We start from the raw sequence: 23,653 nt of genomic DNA, 5'->3' as shown, positions 1-23,653 counted from the left end.
TTTAAATGAAGAGGCTAATGAATTACACAACAACGGTTCGAGGATAAAAACAATATTTTATACCTTTCTTAATTGAAAACTTTAAAAAATCACAGACCAATTTTTTTGGTCTAAAGTCCTTCTAAATAACATACATTAAGAAATCCTAAAAGAAATAAAAAAAAAATACCTTAAGAAAACAGACACGTCTTCTCTATAATATCTTACTAATTCCTTATTTGTGGTTGCATGCCTTACTAATTTATACTAATAAATAAAGGATATCTCTTTTAGTAATCACTTTTTGGTCTTCATTTTTATAAAGATTATTTTATCCTTTAAAGTTTATATTTTTTTTATTCATGTAATCAGCTGTGTTGTATAAATGACTCGTGAAAGTACTCACTTTATTATAAACTGTTTACTTCAAAACATAATAACTACCTATATTTTTAGTTTTTACAAAGCCACAACAAATATTTTACACTGCAATTTGAAGTAAGTTTTGGCGCAGCGTGCCAGAATGGCGGCAGCACAAGAAGACTCCAGTAGCATGGAGATGAACGATGCGAAGTCCTATTGTAGGAGCACCGAGGAGGATGACAAAAAAATGTGTATAAAATATTGTCTTTACAATTTTTGGTGGTTTTCAAGCAAAAATGATTTGTGCTAAAGTAATTAGCAAAACAAATGGAAAGGGATTGGATATTGGTGATTCACTAGTTTCTCGCTACTTTATCATTCTTTTTTTGGATTTCTCGCTACTTTATCATTCTTTTTTTGGATGGTAAGACAAGTAATTTTTAATTTGTGTTAATATCTTTTTTATATAATTATTTTTATCTCTTTTCTTGTTGTCATGTTCTTCTTTTGACAATGTACAATCATCTCTACAAAAGTTTTACATTTATTAGGAATTGTTTTAATTTGTTTACATAGTTTGCAATTTTTTTAAAGGTAGTTTGCAGTTTTTAAAAAAAATACTATTTACCTTTTGTAGAACAAAGAAAAAGAAAACAAAGATCATACATGTGTCATGTGTTATGTGTCATATGTCATGTCATTGTTTTGATAATGCTAGAATAAAGACCGGTTGTGTTATAAATATGGAAACAATTGACACAAAAGGAAAACAAAGATAGAGGATAACTAGGATAAAAAAAAAATAGTTATTGATTTGAGTTATTTATCTTATTTGAAAAATTGTGGTACATATTTATTGTGTGTGATATTCACTTATTTAAATTTACACAAGCTGTCACATTGACATTGTAGTTAAATTTAAATTGTTACACCAATATATGCTATATTCTTATTGTATTTGAATTTAAATTATGTTATCTTACTAGTTTGGAACAATACGTCTAAGCATATAAAAAGAATCATGTCTCTAAATTAGAAACAAACATAATATTAATCAATAATCAATAAATATTTTACAACATATCCAACAAACTTATAAAAAAAATATATAGTTAAAATATGAATTGAATATGAGAAATTATAAAACATCTCACGGTTCAATATTTTTTCTTTAAAATATTAATCATGTTCAAATTCATCAAAAAATTTCATGTGTCCTAACATAATTTAGTAATTTATGCTATTTTGTTAAAAATATGAGAAAAAAATGAGGTTTTTAAATATAAAAAAGGAAAAAAATATCAAGAATTAAATAATGAAATAAAGAAAAAAATAACAATAGAAAAATAAATTTTGAAAAGTGATATGAGATATTTGTGATAGAAATTATTGAGTTAGAAAAAAACATATAAATACTATTATATTATCTATTTACAATTTTTATTATAAATGATGATAAATAGTAGAAACATAAAAGTATATTCCTTTCATTCCTATTTAAAACATCCAAGTTCACATTTAGTAATTAATTTTTAATAAATTAAATAGTTCTACTACTATTATGTAGTTACAACGTATAATAGGAAAAATCATTACAATATATTAAATTTAACACAACAAAAATGTATTAGCATAATAAAAACACATTAAATTAGAAAAAATACCTCAAACTAATATACACATCATTGGAATATAATATATTAATTTTAGCATAATAAAAATTATATAAAATATCAAATTTAACATAATAAATTTACAAACACACATACGCGACGGTGTTTCCGCTAATAATAAATAATAGTAGCATTATTATGATGAGAAACGAGAAGGAAAAAATAATAGTAGTATTATTACAATTCTAAAGTCAGATTCTAGCACAATATAGATCGTCTGCCTCTCCAAATATGGATGGGTAAACATTTTTATAAAATATTTAAGTATTATATATTTTAAATTTTGTATTCATTTTTTTATAACTAAACTATTTTTTAAATTATTAATTTATTTCGTCTATTATAGATATATAGTTAAAAATATAAAATATAATTAATCATTTACAATTTCAACAAAATAAAAATTCATTTTAAGGATAAAAAAATTAATTTAAAGAAGGTGTATATAAGATAAGGTGGCATTATTAAAATAATTCTTCTTAATTTCAATGTCAGGTAGCAAAATATATTTTTTATTCATAGAAATGAAAGAGAATTTATATACCGCAAAGAGTGGGTTGATTGTGTGAATGCGAGAAATACTAGTTAGTGTGATAGAGTGATTTTGCCGCGAAAAGAGAAAAAAAAAAAGAAGATGGTGTTTTTAACCCCGAAGCGAAGCCAACAGCCATATTTGTAGTCCAGAAAGGTAGATGTTCCCGAAGCAGATTTGTAGTATCTGAGTCATGGATCCTTGCCCCTTCATTCGCCTCATTGTGGAATCCCTCGCTCTCAAACTCCCTTCCTCTCCGGCCAAACCCCCACCCCTCTCCGGCGTCCACCCTTCCACCACCCCCTGCTTCTGCAAAATCCGCATCAACACTTTCCCTTCTCACACCGCCATCCTCCCTCTCTCCTCCTCTGCCTCCTCCCCCGACACCACCACCTCCGCCCCCGCCTTCCACCTCGACCCCGCCGCACTCCGCCGCCTCTCCTCCAAGCCCCTCACCCTCACTCTCTCCGTCTACAACGGCCCAATGGGCCGCTCCTGCGGCGTCCGCGGTGCCAAGCTATTGGGCCGCCTCCACCTCACCATAAACCTCCCCGCTGCCCTCTCTCGCTCCAGCGCCAACACCTTCCACAACGGCTGGCTCAACCTCGGTGGGGGTGGGCCCCACAATAACAATAAACCCTCCGCCCAGCTTCATCTCGTTGTCCGGTCCGAACCGGACCCTCGCTTCGTCTTTCAGTTCGGAGGTGAACCGGAATGCAGCCCCGTGGTTTTCCAAATTCAGGGAAATATAAGACAGCCCGTTTTCAGTTGCAAGTTCAGCGCCGATCGCAACTACAGATCCCGGTCAGTCACTTTTTTGCTTGGGCCACGCCTTATTCAACTAAATTCATTTTCATGTTCTTTCTTTCTTTTTTCTGTTGAAAACTGACACTGCCGCTGCCCAATTTTCCTTCTCATCTGTCGTTTTCCTTTGGCTGGATCGTAATTTCAGTTTTGGAAACGGTAATTGACGTTACAGTTTTGACCTTTCCTTCACGTGAATACTGTTCCAGTTTTACAATTTTCATGCTTCAATTAAGTTGCCTTTAAACTTTTCTTTTCTTTTTTTGTTGAAAAGATAATACATACTATCGCTTTTATCTTTTAACCCTTCTGGTTTTGCCAAATTTTATGACGATTAACTTAAGGATTACGAACAAAAGACAATCTTCATTGAGACGACTTAGTGAAGACTAACTGCCTCCTCCACTTGAAACATAGTAATATCTATCTCATGATTTTAAACTAAACTCTCTTATTGACTTTTCTTTTCGTAATTACCGGCTTAGCAGTTTTTCGTGCAATTCAAGAATCCACTACTCAAATTTAATTTTGCACTTCTTTTCCTTTTCGCTTATACAGTTATACTTTACACTTTTTTGGTCCTTTACCTTTCAAGTGAAAAGCAAGCTCACATCCGAGACTACAACTAAATAATTCCATTTTAGAGCCAATAAATTAATAAATGGAATTTCCACTAACTGTTACTGCATGCCCATGTTCGGTAAAGCAGATAAGTTAAGATCTTCCAAACTTGAAAAGTGAAAACATATACTACCTAATACCTAGGATTCCTTCCCGTGCGACAGCAACTAGGCAGCAGTTACTGTATCTTACTGATTACAAGTTGATTAATTATCCTATCACTGTTTGACAATTTCATTATGTTTGTTAATCAATAATTATATACACATACACCCATTTTTCTCCTTCAGCTCTTTTTTTTTTCTTTCTATTTCTGTCTTTTTTTCCTATTACATTTTCTTTCTATTTCATAATGAGAAATTATTATATGTTTCAGAACTAGGTATCCAATCTTGTTGAATGACAGTAATTTACTTTTCTCTAATTGAAAACTCAGGTCTCTTCCATCAGATTTTACAAAGAATCGAAGTGGGTGGAGAAGATCCTCCACAGGTGAGAAAGAGCATCAAGGAAGGGACAGAAAGGGTTGGATGATAATGATTCATGATCTCTCTGGCTCACCAGTTGCTGCAGCCTCCATGGTGACACCGTTTGTCCCATCCCCTGGCTCGGATCGCGTGTCCCGATCGAACCCGGGTGCCTGGCTCATTCTCCGCCCCAACGGCGCCTCAGAGAGTAGCTGGAAGCCATGGGGTCGTCTCGAGGCGTGGCGAGAAAGAGGTCCCGTTGATGGCTTGGGCTACAAGGTTGAGCTTTTCTCTGACAATGGACCAGCCAATAGAATACCCATTGCCGAAGGCACAATGAGTGTCAAAAAGGGTGGCCAGTTCTGCATTGATTACAAGGTCATAAAGGATGCTGGATTGGGTTCAAGGTTGCCAGGGGAAGAAGGCTTTGTGATGGGTTCAACTGTGGATGGTGAAGGCAAAGTTAGCAAGCCTGTTGTGCAAGTTGGGGCGCAGCATGTCACGTGCATGGCTGATGCTGCTCTCTTCATTGCGCTCTCTGCTGCTATTGATCTTAGCATGGATGCTTGCAGACTTTTCTCACATAAACTTAGAAAAGAGCTTTGCCATCATGAACAGGATTCCTTTTCATAGCTTGCATCAAATGAAAAATTGGGTAATGTTCTTTTTCTTGCTAGTTGAGATTCATTTATATAAGAGATTAGTAACTCTCAACATATGTTACACGACTTAAGGATTCTGATCCTCTGACTACATTTTAAAGGGACATGGTTATCTTCCAACCCGTCACATGGTAGCATATGTTCCTAGCTGCTCTAGAGTGTAGAAGTGAGTTGTTTTGGTTTGAGCAGTCCAAAATTTCATCCCTCCTTCTGATTTTGTCTCACACATATATCTTGAACATTCTTTTTGCCTTCATCTGTGAGTGCTTGAAGTTGAAGCTTTAGCCGATTGATTTGGGTTGTTAATGTTCTTAGGCCTACCTCTACAGTTTGTTTCCTTGTAGCTAATCACAGTGTTGCATAAAGATATCGCAGGCAGTTGCTATAGTCCCTTCAAGTTGGGTTTTTTCAACAGGTTGCGTTAGGGGTGTGTGTGTGATTTAACAGCTGAACAACATTGTCCGGTTATTGGGTGTATAGATCTCAACGGAAGATTTGAAATGTACAAAAAGATTAAATGCACATGTCTGTTTGTAAATATTCGTTTAAATATCTGATTATAGTTCCATGTATTCTCTTATTAGATATTCAATGATTATGATTTATTTATTTATTTTGTACATCATTCTTATTTGGTTTGTATTGGTTTATTTATTACAAAAAATTAACCAGATTTTTTTTAAAATTTTTTTTATCAGAGGTTTCTAATATTAATTGAATTATGTAAAATATATTAAATTATTAAAGAAAATTATTTTTATAATATTAAATTAAAAATCTTGACAATGCTATTATATATAAATTTATGATTATTTATTTAATACTTGATAATATATATATTTTTAATTTTAAATATCAAGAATTAATTTATATATAAGTTTAATTAAAAAAAACATGTAGTTTAAGGTTTATTTACTACTTTTAAAAAGTATAAATAAAAAAATGAATTTAATTTAATAATAATGAATTGAATTGGATCCGATTATATTAAATCTTTTGGTTAATTCTTTTATATATGTAAAAACTTTTAATAAAAATATTTAATTAATATTATAGATTTTTTTTATCAATATGTAAAATTTATAATTATTTAAATAGAACTGGATCCGATTATATAAATTTAAAATTTAATTTAATCTAATCCATAAATATCTTTAGACTAATAGAATGTTACCGATGACGTTTAATTAAGTTAGTTGAATATAATATGTATATGTTATAAATTCTGGTATAGTGTTAAATTCAATAACTAATCAACCAGTACGTCATATAAATAATTGCTTTGAAGTTTAATAACCTTAGTTGTATTTTTTTTAAAATTATTATTTTAGTAAATTTTGTGTTATGTTTGCTCAAAAGTGGTTTTGCATTCATTCTTATATTATAAAATAGTTTTTTTTATATATTTTTATTAATGGATAATCCTTATATTTTATTTATCCTTATGATATATTAGTTCAGAACTGTTTAACATATTTTTGGTGAATAGTGTGTTTTAATCAATTGTTGAAGATTAATATTTTATACACATTAATTCAATATTTATTTTATTTTATTAACTCTCAAAATATTAGTTATTTTATTTTTTTAACTAATCATACTCTTAAAAATTCATATTTATCTTGAATTTGTTTTGTCATTCTTACATCTCAATTACTTACAATCTCAAATTATTTTATATTAAAGTTTGTTTGTCTCAAATTTTAGCTTCTCCATACTTATGTATATATATATATATTCACATTTTTTATGCTTTAAAATTATTTTTTGTATTTAACCATTCATATTGATTTATTGATTTAATTTTTTAATATGTATGTATATAAAATTTTATTTGAATCTATTAGGAAACACTTTTTATTATTTTAAAATATTTTAATTGATATTTTAAGTTTCTTATAAAAAAAAATAAAACATACAGTTTGCCAAACAGCAAAAGGCCTACTAATTTGTTATTCTTTTGTCATGAATATTCAGCATTTGCGTTGTAAAAAGTTTTCAATTTTGTCCCCTGAGGTTAAATATGTGTTTAAGTAAGCGTTTGTAAAATTATTTGTTAATATAATTAATTTTATTAAATTGATGTTAGTTAAAAATTAATTTTAAATTGAAGTAATTTATATTTAAATATTTTTATAATAAAAACAATAGTATATATATATTATTTAATTTAAAAATGATTTTAAATTTGTTTAGCTTAAAATTGATTTAAAATCCCAAAATAATTTCTTAACCTAAAATTAAATATTTAAAAGTTTTCATATATCACACTGACTAATATTTTAACATGATTTTAATTTTGACTTATGAACGTGAATCTATATATGAGCTGATGAACTACAGTTTTCTTTTTCCAGCCGAAAATATTCACGCTTGAGTGCTGACTACTGAGATGATTTTTGGTCTGGCCGTTAATGTTGGGCCTTGCCACGTTTCGTGTGCGCGAATGGCTGGCGGCGATTGTTGTTTCCATGGTCGAGAGTCGAAACCCATCCTAATTTTATTAAGAATTAATTAGGTGTTTGGAAGGAAGGTGGTAAAATTTATTTTATGATGTGTTTTACTATCAAATTAAGTTAAGAGTAAAATTTATTATAAAATTTTGTATTTATTCATAACTATTTCTATTTCAATTTAAAATTAATTTTTAATTCTTTTTTAATGTGAAATTAAACATATAAAAATATATCTAAAATTAATTCTGAACTTCAAATAAATTCTCCACTCCAACCCAAACAAGCACTAGATATTTTTTTTTTAATTTATTCATTTTTAATGGCATAAATGAATGTTTGGTTGCTCTACTATTTCATATTTTAATTCTTTATTTTTGTAAAAAAAAATCTATTTTTATTCTGTCAAATTTTAGTTAATCAATTTTTTTTTATTTTTAATTTCTCGTAGCAAACCTAAAAATGGAAAAAGGGCGCAAATTCAATTTCACATGTTAAACCATAGATAAAATTATATTTTAGGTAATTATAAATTTGGGTTAATTAATTAATTTTAAATATTTAGTTAACAATTAAAATAAATAATATAATAGTAAAAGGTAATCTATTAATAATAAAAATAGTGTAATCATTAAAACAAATATTTAACTTCCCTTTAATTTCATTTTATCATATCCCAAAAGAGCTATTATTATAAGCTAGTGACATAGGTTATAAGTTAGCTGACATTAATTTCTTGCCAAACATAATTTTAGTCGAATTTTGGAACCCATGAATGTTGCTGCTTTCAAAATCCATAAGCTCCAGCTTCATGTGATTACTGCAAAGCATCAAGCTTAATTAATGGAACCAGAACTAATAATGTCTTAATGATTTGCATGCCTTTTGACCACGAGAGATCATGCATAAGTTGGTTTGGCAGATTAATTTCATTGGCAAAGAATGTCTGATACTAAAAAAAAATAGTGTGAATAACTCTCACATATATTAAGGCAACTCGTGACGAAAATGACATCTGTGTTAAACATGCATTTTATTTACCGAGTTTTTCCATTTAAATATACGGTAGACTGTAGAGCATTAAGTGTGGGAACCGCTACAAAAGTATTCAAGAATCTGTCATATACTGGGGAACTTCAACAGCTCAACACAAAGAAGGAAAAAAAAACATAAATTCACAATCTGCTTCAACTGAATTCATCGAATAGCATAACCAACACATTTGTTTATATGAATTTTCTTGCTTATGTTCATCATGCTTAGTATCTTGTTTCACATCTTGCTATGTACGGATGATAACTTGAAATTCCTTGTTAATGAAAACAAAGACTATACGGATTATTCAAGAGAGGTTTGGGGATGAATATAATGGCTTGTCCGGTTATGAAGTGGTCACACGATCTTTCAAAATCCTAGTTCAAAACTTGTACTCCTTATCAGTGAAATTACATTTTCAGTTATGAAGAATGAAGATCATTGCTATCGATTTTTTTTTTCTTGACTATTAGTTGTAGAAGCCCTCGATAACTGTTTATGGGAAAACTACGTCTGCTAAAGTAGGATTTAGTTATTAGCATCAAGAGATTTTAGTGGCATTAGTTATGTTAGAGATACGACTTAAACTTTACCAGATTTTTTTCACTCAATACAACTTAAGCTATTAAGTAGTTATCTGAATCAATGATACTTCTTTTGAAATGTAAATCTATTCTCATTTTTATTTGCATTAGTTTCTGTCTAAATGTCAATTGTGTTACATAGCTAGAGCGCACAACCAAATGCATGTAGCATGTTGACAAGCCAACTCCTGGCAATGTTTTTTTGGCAAGGTAAAAGAAGCATTGACGTCACTTGCGTAATTTAGGTAACTTGTGAATTTGGTTAAGTAGTAGCCTATAGCATAAATGTGGTGTCAAGTTTCAGTAGTCACAACACATGAACACAAGCAAAGAAGTAGTAGGGCGTTGTCATATTTATGAGGGGAAAGAATCAGAATAGCGAATACACAATCTAAATTAAAAGTAAAAACCAGTGGCAATCAAATGAAGCAAGCAAGCATGCCACGAGACACATAAATTATCTTGTTTGTTAACACCATCATAGAAGTTTCTCAAATCAAGGCACATCTTATCCGTGCGGGCCAAGTATACCGAATCCATGAAGATCGAATAAAATAAGCAGAAAGCTGTGACTGTGACTATATATGAATTAAATTGATAGCAGCATTAATTAATGTAAAAGCCACGACCAACTAACCAAGCTGTAGTAGCCACCCAGCATCAGGGAGAAAAGGAACGTGAATTTGTGTGCTTAGACAAAGTTGCAGCCAGAGCAGCGCAAACAAGAGGTTTTGGAGTAGGAATTCTAAGACAATTGAGACTACCACCAGGGATTATAGAGCAGTCCGGTTGGGGTCTTTGCATATCCCTTCCAGGAATACAATTATCCGAGAAATCAAACCCCACACTGAATAGCCTTGAACATTCCTGGCTCAGCCCAGAGAAGAAGTTGTAAGCAACAGTTAGATTTAATAGGCTTCTCAAAGAGCATACCACATCGGATAACTCCCCAGAAAGCTTGTTATGTGCCAAATTAAGAACCTCTATGTCTTGCAAGCAACTCATAGTGTCAGGCAAATGGCCCATGAGTGAGTTGAAGCTCACATCAAAAACTTGCATCTCAGTGAAGATCCCTACTCCTTGTGGAATGCAACCTGTTAACTGGTTGTTAAGGAAGAGAATCTCCTTCAGTCCTGAACCCATGAAGCCAAAGCTGAAAGGGATGCTTCCACTCAACTTGTTGTTGGCCAAGTTGATGACTGAGGCAGGTGAATTTCCCAAACTGTCTGGAATTTCACCTCCAAAGTTGTTGTTGTTGAGGAATATAGCATCAAGTTTCTTGTTGAAGAGTTGATCAGGAAGTTGGCCTGAGAAGTTGTTGAATCTGAGGTCCAAGTAGATGAGGCTTGGCATGGAGAGAGTGACCATGGGGAAAGGGCCTGAGAGCTGGTTGTTGCTGAGGTCCAACTCTTGGAGTGAAGTGAGGTCCCTGAATGTGTCAGGGAGTGAGCCAGAAAACCTGTTACTGTTGAGATGGAAAAGAGTGATGTCAGAGAGCAAAGAGAGATCTTTGACAAGGGTCCCTTGGAGGTTTGCATGGTTGAGATCTATTCCTGCAACAATAGAAGACTCAGTTGCTGCTGTTGTGACAATTCCATTATCATCCTGAGAGTTTGCACAGAAGACACCTCTGTAGGAACACACATTGGGACCAACCCAAGTATCCAGAATCTTCAATGGGTCATCGGTCATGGCAGATTTCCATGCCTGGAGTGCTGTGAAGGCACTCTTGAGGTTTGATCCAGAGGGCCCTGGGGTGTTAACACTGCCCCCAATGCCAATGCCAACACCTATGCCACCTCTGCCACCAACACCAACACCAACACCAATGGCCCCTTTTGCTGCATTTGGATGGAGCAGGAGGAGGAGAAGGTGAAAAGTCAGGATCCAGGTGTTCTCCATTTGGAGCTCAAGACACTGATGGAATGCTCTTGAGCTTGTCCAAATCAAGTTTCTACATTGAAGACATAAATGGGCTCTTTGTTCATTCACCATTTTCTTTTCGAATGACACATAAATAACTCATTTAAATTGTTACATAAAGTTTGTTATTTTACTTATTTTATTATTACACACTTTCTTCTTCTTTTTTCTTGTTTCTCAATGTCAATGGTGTGAAAATAAAAGTGTTACTAAAAATTTAGTGTTTACATTATAAAATGCGTTTCGGCTGTAGCTTTAAATAAGCACAGGCGATGTTGACTTCTGTTGGATTAATATTTGTGGCTCTCAAACAACTACCAGTAAAATAAAATTAGGATACAATCATGTGCTAAGCCCTTTAATACATTTCGAAATGTTTCTAAATTGTACTAAATAATTTACCAAAAAATTTAGTAAATAATAATAATAATAATAATAATATGATTACAAATTTGCACTTACTATTAATTATCACTGTGAGATTATGAGAAATCTAAAGTCATGAAGAGCATAAATTTAAATATATGGACAATTTTAATATCACTTTTTTTAATAATACGTGACCTTTTAATATAACCTTTCGGGTTACGACTACTCACATCAATATATCATATAACATTAGGATGCTAAAAAAAATTAGTTTTAAAAAATAAGTATAATTATAATTAGTTTTATACAATTAGTTCTATAAAAGTAGGTATAAAATTATAATTAATTTTATGGTTATCGGTAGTTTAATCAGAGGTTAATGTTTATTTATTAACTGTATAGTTTTAAATTATCATTTAATTACAAATTATCATTTGATTAACTTTAAAATAATTATTTTAAAAATTAACAAATTTATCATATATCATAAATTGTGATTAGATGAATGTATAAAAAAATTTAGACTATCAGCGTATAACCATATAACAACTATGTTCCTCTCTCAAATACCTTATTTTTATCTAAAAATAGTTATAATTATAAAATTATAATTAATTTTATAGAAATAAGTATTTTAAATAACTTATTTTTATTCATCAATAACTACTTATGTAATTGATTTTAGATATAAGCTGTTACATAATTAATTATACAGCTAGTTTATTTATATACCTATATTTTAAAAACAATAATTAACTATATCAAATTATACTCATGATTTAAAAATTAATTATAATTATAATATTTACTTATAATCTAATTGTTTATTAGGGATAATTATAGTCATATAAATACTCAAATTTTGAGCACCGTAAGTAACATTGAACAATTAATTAAAATTGAAATGGATAAAATGATCAGAATAAATCACCCTTTTCTCTAAGTGCTGTCAAATGGGTTCTAAAACAAAAGAAATAATAAATAAATCTTTTAAAATTGTCAATTGTGTTATTTAAGTTTCTAAACTTATTATTTGTTGTGATTTTTGTCTCTAAATCAAGTGAGACGTTTCACATAATAGTTAAATTAATGTGATTAACAATTTGCAGTTTTAGAAACTTTTAAATTTTCTTAATTTTATGAACAATGATTATGATTATGAGCGGTGAAGGTTTTTTGTTTTCATTTTCAACACAATTACATTTACTCAAACTTTTTTTACTGAACATTTATTCAAACTTAACATATCAAACTAAATTAGAAGAATAGTTGATGTCCTGTAAAAAAAAAATAGTTGATGTATGCATTGGCGGGTGCAACTCTTAATATATATGACCTTACATAAATAAAAATGTGTACCTTATTTTAAGAAAATATAGGGTGTATAGATACATTTACTTTACTAGCTCATACATTTAATGAAAAGCTGGTATGTTGTGCAGACATAGCCATCAATATTTCATTGATGTTACGGCTACGCTTCCCATTTGAATTAATTAAAGATGGGGATAGCAATAAAGATTAAAAGCTTTGGTTAATATATATTGCAGGGAATAAAAAAGCAAAAAATATGACAGGCTGTGTTGTAGGAAAACCATGTCCGGTTCTTTTTTTCTTTTTTCATTTGAAAGGAACATGCCTGGTTACAGTCATTAGTATTTATTTTTATGAGTAAATATTAGTAGTTAGTTTGAGGAATTTAACATATCACATCTTTCCTTTTCCCTTCAACCACCACTGAGTTAACATTATAACTTTCTCTCATTAGAAATTAAAGCTAGCTGATGCTGCTTAACTCTAGACAGCAGAGTATAAAGATTGGGAGGGACGTAATTTAACTAAACCCATGTGTATTAATTAATTAATTTACTCAAAAACATATTATGAAGTAAGGGCGAGTCATCTAACCAATGTTTCTTCACACTTGGTTAAACTTGAAAGAGACGCCTACTGACTGCAGCTTTGGGAGCTCTTCTACTTTCTAGTCCTCTTTGATTTGCACAACATAAATCCTTCTCTACGAGCCTATAGCATAATTAATACACATAGGTTTGGTTAAGTTAGGTCACTCCAGAGGTTGAATCCTTCAGATTTCCACCAGCAACAAGGAGAAAAGGCAAAGGAAAAAACACACAAAATATTTGTCCTTGTAACAGCGGCAATTCAAGTTGCCATTAATGGTTGCCAGATGGTAGTTACCAGCCAACGGCCGTTAAAAGTTGTCTCTTAATTTCTACCTCTTAACTTTTCAATGATAATGTAGTCTTAAAATAATCGATCAAACATTTCAGGATGTAATCAAAGACTTTTTAATAGAGAAAAGTCTTAAAATAATCGAAATACTTTCACAAGCGCGTGCTCCTTAAAACATCCCAACCACTGAGACACATGGTACAAAACTAATTATTGGTGTAACGGAATTCGGGCATGGTTTATAGCGTTCTATTTTCAAAAAGTGTTGTATTTGAAGTCATATTTTTTGTGAATTCTATATTGGGCTGCAATACGTACAGTTCAACAAAAGTTAGTGGGATGTGCAGTTTCAATTCAATTCCCTTGCCTAAATAATGGGAGAATGGTCCACAAATCAATGATTAGAGAAGTGATGTTGGCTACAAAGGTTGATATGGTCCAATTGGGGTAAGCATCATACTCATATTTTATTAAAATATGAGTTCGAATCTTGTTAGCCATGTAAGAAACTTGTCATAAAATTTTTTTAAAAAAAAACTGAGGAGCTAAATCTAACTAACTAAAATTTTTAGCACCAACAAAGGAAAAAGAGAGAGTGATCTTGGTGTGAAAAAGGATAGGGAAGAAGAGCGCACGCCATTTTGATTTTTGACCACTAATGGAACAGCTAGTTTCCAAGTTCCATGGCTGGTCATGAACTATTGTTCCACTTTACAAGAAAAAGGAGGAAAAGAGAAGCAATAAAAGGTGATCGCAAAGGAGAAAGATTCCTCTTCCCTATTGTTCCACAACATAAAAGGAAATTATGTTTTTAAAACATAGCCACCAAAGCTTATAGCAGTACATTATATATATAACCATGATGCTACCTACCAACCCACCCGACGTAGGACGAGTCTAATGCATTTTCTTAAGTTAGGTATTCATCCGTTAATTCATTCTAAACCTTACTTGAAGGAAACAAATGAGAAACTGAAAGTGACAATTCCAAAAATAAGATCAAACTCGGGCTAAGTCTCGTCTCGGGGGTTGTTTATTGCAAATAAATCACCGTAACATTAGAATATTTGGCCTCTTTGAATTCTTTCTTTTGAGATCCTCACATTCCATGTGCTATCGCCAATAGGAATAGGACTGGTGTGGTCACCTTCTGGAATTATTGTAACATGGGTGTGATTAGAGGAAAGTGACTACTTTAGTTAGTTCTGGTGTTCCAATCAAAATTAAAGTTTTATTTTGCTAATTTGGACATTAAAGGTTAATAAGATTATAATTTTAACTAGAGAACAATATCATATAAACATTTTTAAAAAAAAGTAAAAACACAAATTATGTGCCACCTTTAATCCTTGCTAAGATTTTTTGGGTTAGTTGCTTGCAATGCATAAATGTTGTCTTGCTTGGTCTTTACGACTACTCCCTCCTCTCTTTATCTCATCCGAATGTTGGTGTCCAACATTTGTACCATTGTTGGCAGGGGTGGACCCATCAAAAGAAATCAGGCCCAAATATAATCTTTATAACAATACTTTATATTAATTATTTATTTTATATAAAAAATTCCATAATATACTAAAATTAATTTCAAAGAATGTATTGTACAGCTTAATATTTTTTATTGTTATATTATGTTATTAATATAAAATATTTCTCAATTTTATTGATGATTAATATTTGCTAAAAAATCTAATTAGTCACATTTAATAGAATTTTTTCTCTTAATCATATTTTTTCTATCCATAATATTTTAATTCAAAATCTTACCAGGGTACTGAATTCACTACTAATTATACCAACAATTTACTAATATACAACTTAATATTTGGTTTTTTTTTCAAAGTTTATATAATGATGTTTAAATTCATAAATTCAAAGTTAGGCTTGTACGCTTGAAGGCAAAAATAAATTGGAACCTAACAATGATAAGAACAATGATGAAATATATAAGAGAAATAAATAAAAATAATATATGAATAATAGTAATAAAAATGGGTAATAATTATTAATATGTTTCAAAATTCAAGTTAATTATAATTTTCTTATATAGTATAAGTTTATCTCATGGAAAAATATTAATTATGAATAACATTTAATTTCTCAAATCAATTATAATCAATGCAAATATTTTTAATTTTAAAATAATAATAATACATTATAAAAGGAAAAGATATTAATAAAGCAAATAAATAAAATCAAATATTTTGTTTTAAAAAAATGTAATTATTTGAATTATGAACACTAAAAAAATAATATTTATCTAAAAAAAGAGGGAAAATATCATTATTTTGTAATCAATACTATAAAAAAGGAATAAAATAATTTACCAAAAAATAAATAAATAATATATTTATACGAATAAATTAATTAATTAATTAAATATTAAAATATAAAAAGTTTCAAAAAATCGGGGGGGGGGGGGGGGGGGGGGGTGGGGCGACCCCCTCAGAACGTACGTCCACCTTTGATTGTAGGATTAGGACGTGAAGAGGAAATTGATAGTGTAGCTGTGCAGAGAAAACAATAACCTTTTATCCACAAATTATTTTCAATGGGTTATTTATATATATATTGTCTCAAATACCATCCGCCTCATTATATAAATTAGAATTCACTAGCAGAAATATAAATTAGAATTCATTATTAAGTTTAAAAATTTCAATCTCTTTGCTATTCTTATTCACATTAAATTATCTTCTCAAGTTTTACTATGCAAATATAGACTATAGTGTACCTCGCACTATCACTCTCTTCTCTCCAACAAATTTTCTAATATTTAAGCTCTAACCAAGATTTAAACTCTAATAACTTTGGTTAACTTCTCTATTTTACTTTATCATTATTCTTTTATTTATTACAGAGATTTTATCATTATTTTTTCTCTTGCCATGGAGAGAACAAACATTGTTCCTTCATTTTAAGTTTTACTTTCTACTTTATATCTACTCACAACTTATATCATTCGCTCGTATAGAAATCATAAGTTTCTTATTCGTAAAGGTGTTGAGGGTTATTTGTCAACCTTACCTTCATGGGAGGTGACACTCACTTTAATCAATCAACTAGGTTTCTCAAAGAATATTAGTCATCCATAAATACTTTCACAAATGTCTTGGTAATAAAAAAATCTTTATTGGATGAATTTGTTTAAACTTAAAAAAATAATTTTAAAATAAATATTTTAAAGAAAATGATTTTCTAATAAATAAATAGGATTTATTTCTTAAAATAAACGGAAGACTTCTTATATGAAATAAAAAAAGATTAAACAAACATATTGAGAAAAGGATTACTTATTTTATTAAAATAAATATTTTTTAACAAAACAAATTAAACAAACCACCGCATTATAAGGTTGGACTGTGATTGATTATGTCAATTTTGGGCTCAAAAGGCTCAGGCAACTGAAAATTGATCACCCACAAATTAGGCCCACAACTGACCATTTGGGATTTTGGTTTAGCTGAGGTTTGGGTAAGGTATGTGATGGTTAGTACATGTAGGTTGTATTGATTGACCCTAAACCTAATTATCATTCTGGATAGACTCAAATATTTTAAAAATTTTGCGTGTTTTCGGCTTTGGCCAATTCTTTAAAGAAAATGGACAAATAAGACTTCATTCTTTCATTTAATTTTCTAATTGAGATAGCCTAAATATACCTACATTTATTTTAAATTTTAACACAATAGCCAATAAAGCAACAAATCCAACATATCCCAAAAACGACAATAGTCAATGAAATTATTAATTCATTCACGAGTCAATGGATAATTAACTAGCAATTCCCTTTGCTGCTTCTTTTGTGATGTTACTAAATAAGTGTTTAAATTAACTAACCCGCAAAAACCTAAAGTTCCAAAATGCAAACTTTTTTTTCCCATTCTTTCAACACAATTTATATCATTTTCAACAATCTAGAGGTGATATTTACTCCTTTTTGTGACCGGTATTTATTTGCTATAAATACTAAAAAGCATTATCGTTAGTGTTTCTTAACTATAAATAGTCTGTTTCTACCATTCCTATTTATCAAAGCCCCGTACATGAATAAAAGAAAAGCCTCGTATAATAGCTTTGCAATGTTACTAGTTTGTGTTGTTACTAGGAAATAATATGGACGAAATCAATGTTGTCAAATTTGTTTAATGTATAATGATAATAATAATGATCGAACTTAAGTTGTCAGGCATTTATTTCAAGTATCAAGTAGTAGTTGGATGCATAGTTTAAAATTATAGTCCTTGGCCCTTGTATTTATAAAGTAAAAAAATTATCTTATGTTAATAAAAATGTTCAACGGTAAAAAAAATTCTTTTAAAATTTATTTTGGTCTCACTTATCATGTTAATTATTGTTGTACATCATTGCATATTTTTTTCTGAATAAATAATAATAATAATAATAAATGAGTGTTCTTTTTCACATCATTGCATATTAGCATTCATTTATGGACAAAAACAATAATATAGCACAACACATCCCTGCATAAAAGAAAATAATAATAATAAATGAGTGTTCTTTTCCCATCTCGATCTCTTTCTATAAAAAGAATAAATCTCTGCACTCTTGGTATTCTAAGATATTTTTTCAATTATAAATATTAGATTGATTGCCAACATTTGAATTACACCGATCTTAAACTAATTATCGACATCGGATCCATCCTTATTGAATTCTTGAACTCAATTTGATCTTCAAAATCAGGAATTCAAGACGGTAATTATAATCAGATTCCATCTTAAAAATTCACCAATTATATTTTGAAAAAAAAACATAAAATTATAATAATTTAAAATTTATATTTGAAATACAATCAATTATAAGAAAACTATATTTATTTAATAAATAGACATATCAATATATTCAAAACAATCAATGGCTACTTTTTCAATTAGATGAAGATCCTTCTTTTCTTTTTCCTTACGGGATGATCTTGTGGGGACTCCAGTCACCTTGTCCTGCCTGGTAATGAAGTTTCCTTTTGTTTTGTTTGGTTACTAACAAAAAAAAAAATCAATCACTCTTATCCGGTAAAAGTACAATTGGGCATATATATAAATATTTATGAATATATATTAATAACCATAACCATCATATATAAATACATGCTTAAATGTAATTTTTGTCCACAATTTTTTTAAATTTATAATTTTAGTCCTCTTATTTTTTAATGAAAATATTTTATTATTTACTTTAAAAAATTTCATAATTTTAATTCTCATATTTTTTAATTGAAACATTTTATTTTTGACTTTTTAATAAATTTATAATTTTAATATTTTTGGTCAATTTCAAACTTGACTTGATACTATATTATTTTTTTTAATAAATTAAGTTTGTTAACAATTAAATAATTCATATAAATAATAAATAAATATGCATTAGTTAATATTTACGAAATACATACATCAATGTTTAAAATTAATCATATAAATTAAAACTCATAATTTTTAAAAAGTATGAAATAAAATGTCTCAGTTAAAAAATAAGAGATTAAAACCATAAATTTTTTAGAAATAAGAATAAAATATCTTAATTAAAAAATATAAAAATTAAAATCATCAATTAAAAAAAAAAGAGAACCCAAATTACATTTTAGCTTAAACACTGTCGTGTGTATAACTTCTTGTTTTTTGTTTGTTTTTTTAACAATTTAGCAGCTAAATACTTGCTGAATAACTTTTCATTTAATGATTTTATTTATTTTTGAACAATATTTAATGATTTTATTATAATATTCGTGATATACATTTACATAGCCGAGTCACGTGTAGAAACTTGAGAATAATGAAATCATATCTGTATTTTTTTTGTTGTTTTGTTTTGCTGATTATCATATCTATCTATATTAATAACTATATAATGAAAGTTTTTTCTTTTTACGTGTACCAGTTCTCGAAGAACCTTTTTTTCGCCCATTCATTTATAGTATATTTTTTTATCATCAAAGATATAAATTATGTATCCATTTTATTTATAACGATTTTGTTAATTACAAATTACTTTTAGTGAATCTTTTATTCAAATCATATATTTTTTATACACAAAACTTAAGTCTTAGATAAATACTAAAAAAAAATTGAAACTCAATATCTTATTTAAAAATATTCAGATATCATCTATGAACCATGCTTACATGTAATTAACATAGTTGTATCATTCTTTTTGATTTATCTTATTTTAATTACAATTTTTTCCTATTTACATAATTATCTTTTTCTTACTATTTACATGAGCTAACATTATTACATGAAAAATAAATATGTTAGGTGAAAATAAATAAATTTTGATAAATATAATTTATAATTACATTTTAACTCTTGTTTTATTAGTGTAATTTTATCCAAAAAGACATTTAATTAAAAGTGTGTATTTTCAGATTTTAACAATTAATATTAATTTATTTTACTTGATCAAATTTGTTGATACATGTATTATTTTTTCTATTTTTTATATATTTAATTTATTATGAGATATATCAGTGAAAGTATGAGACACTCATCTATTTTTCGTATGGGTTAGATCCAACCTATGAATCGGTCTTAATTAACCGAATCTAGATAGATTATTGTGTGTTAAATTAGATGATTGGATTTGATTGCTTTTAATTTAATGAAACTGAATACAACTAGATTAGATAAAAGAGTTTAAAGTTTTCGATCCCACCAAAATCTAAGCCAGCCCACATAAAATTAAATAATTATAAAAGAATTAGAATTAGATTGTTCGTAAGTGATTATTATATTTTTTTGAGTTGCAAAATAATTTTATGTGTTTATGATTATGATTGACTTAAGTATTTTGAATTCTAAATAAATGTTATGTTTTATCATTATTGAATTTTATTAGTCATTAGTATTGTTTATCACATATGAATGGTATAATATTTAATGAATTTTTTTAAAAAAAAATACCTTACTATTATTATTTTTGAGTTTGATGGTTTTTTTTCCAAAACTTCAAGAGATGATAATTTTTTTAATGTCTTGTCTGATATTTAACGTAATTCAATCCAATTTTAATGGGTTGGTAAAAAAAAAAAGTAAACCTAATCCAATTCAATTAAGTTAAATAAGATTCGGTTGAAAAAATAAATAAAACTTAATATGACGATATCACTTACACGTTTATATATTTTGATGAATGCCATACTTGTAAAAATAAAATTAATATAAGAAATATTTTAGATTTAATCTTTTTATTTGAAATAATAATAATGTAAAACCATTTTATATTATGAATGTAAAACTATTTTTTTCATAATAAAGACATGAGGTGAGGTAGTAAAATTTAAATTTATGAAATTATTAATTAAAATTAAAAATTTAATTATTTGTTTTATACATAAAGGAGTGAAGATAATGCTTTGTAAATTGTAGAACAATTAATAAATTAAATTTCTTCAATGAATGGAAATAAATTAAATTTCTTAAATGAATGGAATTAATAATTAATAATTCATTTCATGAATTTGGACCATTGAATAATAATCTAATAATAAAAGACACTTACTAAAAAGCACACCCTTTAGGCCTGGTTTCCAGCAATAATAGAAGGGCAATTTTGTCGAGTAGCAAGGGCATTTTAGTCAAGGCACCTTCCACACTCTACCACTCTTTCTTATGAACATCTTCACTACTCTCGGCCCCCAAAATTTGTGCTTTTCTCTTTTTCCCATCGATCGTGTTTCTCGCTAATTTGCGTCTTCCTTCGTTTCCAAGTCAGCGTTAAGGTACGATTGCTTTTCGATTCCCTTCAATTTTTCATGTATCTAACCGAACAAAATTGGGATCGGTGTTGCGGTTTTAGGGTTTAGTTTGGTGCGTGCGATGAAGATCGAGGAATTGGACGATGGAGAGTGTAGTAGGGACGAGGAAGAGAAGTGTGAGAGGCAGATTGTGAGCGTTGATGCGAAGAGAGCGTTGGTTGGAGCTGGTGCTCGGATCCTGTTCTACCCCACACTCTTGTATAATGTGCTTCGTAACAAGATTGAAGCTGAGTTCAGGTGGTGGGATCAAATTGACGAGGTTTTGCTCTCTCTCTCTCTCTCTCTCTCTCACACACACACACAATCCTACTTGATTTCGTTCTTGATTAATCGTGGTTTTGTTGTTTTGAATTGTTGTATAATTGTTAGGCGAGAATCGTAATTGGGGTTTTATTGAAATTTTGTTTGTTATTTATAGTTTTTGTTACTGGGCGCTGTTCCGTTCCCCAAAGACGTTCCTCACTTGAAGAAGCTTGGTGTGGGTGGTGTGATTACTCTCAATGAGCCCTACGAAACCTTGGTGCCATCGTCGTTGTATCATGTAAGCCATATCCCCTTTCCTTTTTTGGAATGCCTGTTTTTTGCGTTTTGTGTGCAGTTGGAAACTTGTCGAATCTCTGATGTTTGTGTGTTTAATTGATACATGAATAATGAATTTCTATATAAGCAAAATAGTTTCACGATATATTTAGCCTATTTGTTTTAGGAGAAATAACCATTGATGATATCTTGGTTTGTTTGCTTGATTTGTTTCAGGCTCACGGGATTGATCATTTGGTGATTCCCACCAGGGATTATCTCTTTGCCCCCTCATTCGTGGATATTAACCGGGCTGTGCAGTTCATTCATCGTGGGTGTTTTCTTTTCAATTTAATTTCGGGAAAGTGGGGAAGGGGGTTAAATGCATCAGTCATTGTGGTTCTTTGTAATTTTTTGGTTGTTGGTGGTGAAATATAGTCGTGTGTGTATTTCCTTTGTATTATGGCAGAGAATGCAACTTGCGGCAAAACTACTTATGTTCACTGTAAAGCTGGGCGGGGGAGGAGTACAACAATTGTGCTTTGTTATATGGTAATTGATGATCTTTATGATTGAGTTGTGGCATCATTGAAGGCTTGAAGGTGCTGAATGTTTTCCATACTTATGTTTTTCAGGTTGAATATAAGCACATGACACCTGCTGCTGCACTGGAATATGTTCGGTCTCGAAGACCTAGAGTGCTACTAGCACCATCACAGTGGAAGGTATAACCAAATCATTTTTGTGTGTCCCCTTCCTTCTACAAGGCTACTGATTCAATGCAGCTACTGTAGTACTTTTTTTTGGTAATTATTTCTTTCCTCGGCATTTGGATTTTTTAATTGTTGCTTGTGTTGTAAGCAGGCTGTTCAAAACTATAACAAGCGAAGGCCTTCTCCTTTGCCATACTCCCCCTCTGGGGATGCAGTACTTATAACCAAAGCTGATCTTGAAGGCTATCATAGCACATGTGATGCTGGGATGGAACTGGCGATTGTTCCTAAAATGCCGAAGACTAAGCCCATGATTGCAAGATTATCTTGCCTGTTTGCATCCTTAAAAGTATCTGGTAGTAGTGTACCAATGACCAGGCGGCTGCCAGTTTCTGAGTCACGTGCTTGCTGAGCCAGCTTGATTTGCTGTCAAGCAGGTGGCTTGTACAGAAGATGACGATGAAAATAAGTGAAGTTTGATAATTTCCCAAAGTCGGTACAATTGTGTTACATGAAGAGAGGATGCATAGAAAGAAACATAGGAGATTAGGTTTCTCCAATGTTGTGTTACAGATTAAGAGGAACATGTTGTAGTTTCTTGTACATATATTTTCCTTTTGAATGTTTGTTAATCCAATGGAATCCTCGTGCAGGTTATAAAGCATTATTTATGTGAGATCAGATGATGACCTAATGATTACTTGTCGTTACTGATACTAAACCATAGCCGATTCACCTACCTAATTTGTAGGCCGAATACTCTGCAGCATTGTTGTCAAACTCTCTAGAGTTAACCCATTGACTCTCAAAAGAGTTTTTCAATTCTAGATAGAGAAAAAGAGTTAATTCTCAATTAAACTCTCATGGATAAATTTAGTAAACATTTTAAACTTGTATAAATTCTCGAGTCAAGAAGAGTCAATAGTTTGAAATCAAATTCTAGTTATAGTGTTTTATGCCACTCTTCCATTGTTTTTGGCTGTGTTTGACTGGTT

At 30.0% G+C, this 23,653-nt stretch overlaps 3 protein-coding genes across 4 annotated transcripts; 2 read left to right on the top strand and 1 right to left on the bottom strand.

Annotated features, from left to right (window-relative positions):
- Positions 1–2,568: 2,568 nt before the first annotated feature.
- LOC114421168 lies at positions 2,569–5,721 on the top strand. 2 transcript variants are annotated; one of them, XM_028386990.1, is made up of 3 exons: positions 2,569–3,351; positions 4,409–5,094; positions 5,203–5,721. In XM_028386990.1, exons 1-2 carry the CDS (start codon positions 2,741–2,743, stop codon positions 5,070–5,072), a joined length of 1,275 nt encoding a protein of 424 aa, XP_028242791.1. In that variant the 5' UTR covers positions 2,569–2,740; the 3' UTR covers positions 5,073–5,094; positions 5,203–5,721. The 2 variants fall into 2 exon arrangements, with proteins under 2 accessions (XP_028242791.1, XP_028242790.1); XM_028386989.1 differs by having other exon boundaries at positions 4,409–5,721.
- A 3,771-nt stretch (positions 5,722–9,492) lies between these two features.
- LOC114423222 (leucine-rich repeat extensin-like protein 6) lies at positions 9,493–11,247 on the bottom strand. Its single transcript, XM_028389893.1, has one exon. It carries the CDS (start codon positions 11,166–11,168, stop codon positions 9,834–9,836), a length of 1,335 nt encoding a protein of 444 aa, XP_028245694.1. The 5' UTR covers positions 11,169–11,247; the 3' UTR covers positions 9,493–9,833.
- Positions 11,248–21,239: 9,992 nt separating this feature from the next.
- On the top strand, positions 21,240–23,352 carry LOC114421137 (putative dual specificity protein phosphatase DSP8). Its single transcript, XM_028386948.1, has 7 exons — positions 21,240–21,390; positions 21,468–21,685; positions 21,845–21,967; positions 22,183–22,276; positions 22,415–22,497; positions 22,581–22,670; positions 22,810–23,352. Exons 2-7 carry the CDS (start codon positions 21,488–21,490, stop codon positions 23,068–23,070), a joined length of 849 nt encoding a protein of 282 aa, XP_028242749.1. The 5' UTR covers positions 21,240–21,390; positions 21,468–21,487; the 3' UTR covers positions 23,071–23,352.
- The last annotated feature ends 301 nt before the right edge of the window (positions 23,353–23,653 follow it).

Source organism: Glycine soja, chromosome 8, assembly GCF_004193775.1.
Source record: "Glycine soja cultivar W05 chromosome 8, ASM419377v2, whole genome shotgun sequence".
Classification (NCBI taxonomy): domain Eukaryota; kingdom Viridiplantae; phylum Streptophyta; class Magnoliopsida; order Fabales; family Fabaceae; genus Glycine; species Glycine soja.
This window is presented reverse-complemented; position numbering and strand designations above follow the sequence as displayed.

What these genes read in the sequence shown, in the direction of transcription:
- LOC114421168 (XM_028386990.1), top strand. Translation starts at nt 2,741, where the DNA reads ATGGATCCTTGCCCCTTCATTCGCCTCATTGTGGAATCCCTCGCTCTC. An exon ending in GATCGCAACTACAGATCCCG is followed by an intron (nt 3,352 to 4,408) that starts GTCAGTCACTTT and finishes TTGAAAACTCAG; the next exon opens with GTCTCTTCCATCAGATTTTA.
- LOC114423222 (XM_028389893.1), bottom strand. Translation starts at nt 11,168, where the DNA reads ATGGTGAATGAACAAAGAGCCCATTTATGTCTTCAATGTAGAAACTTG.
- LOC114421137 (XM_028386948.1), top strand. Translation starts at nt 21,488, where the DNA reads ATGAAGATCGAGGAATTGGACGATGGAGAGTGTAGTAGGGACGAGGAA. An exon ending in GGCTGTGCAGTTCATTCATC is followed by an intron (nt 22,277 to 22,414) that starts GTGGGTGTTTTC and finishes GTATTATGGCAG; the next exon opens with AGAATGCAACTTGCGGCAAA. An exon ending in TAGCACCATCACAGTGGAAG is followed by an intron (nt 22,671 to 22,809) that starts GTATAACCAAAT and finishes TGTTGTAAGCAG; the next exon opens with GCTGTTCAAAACTATAACAA.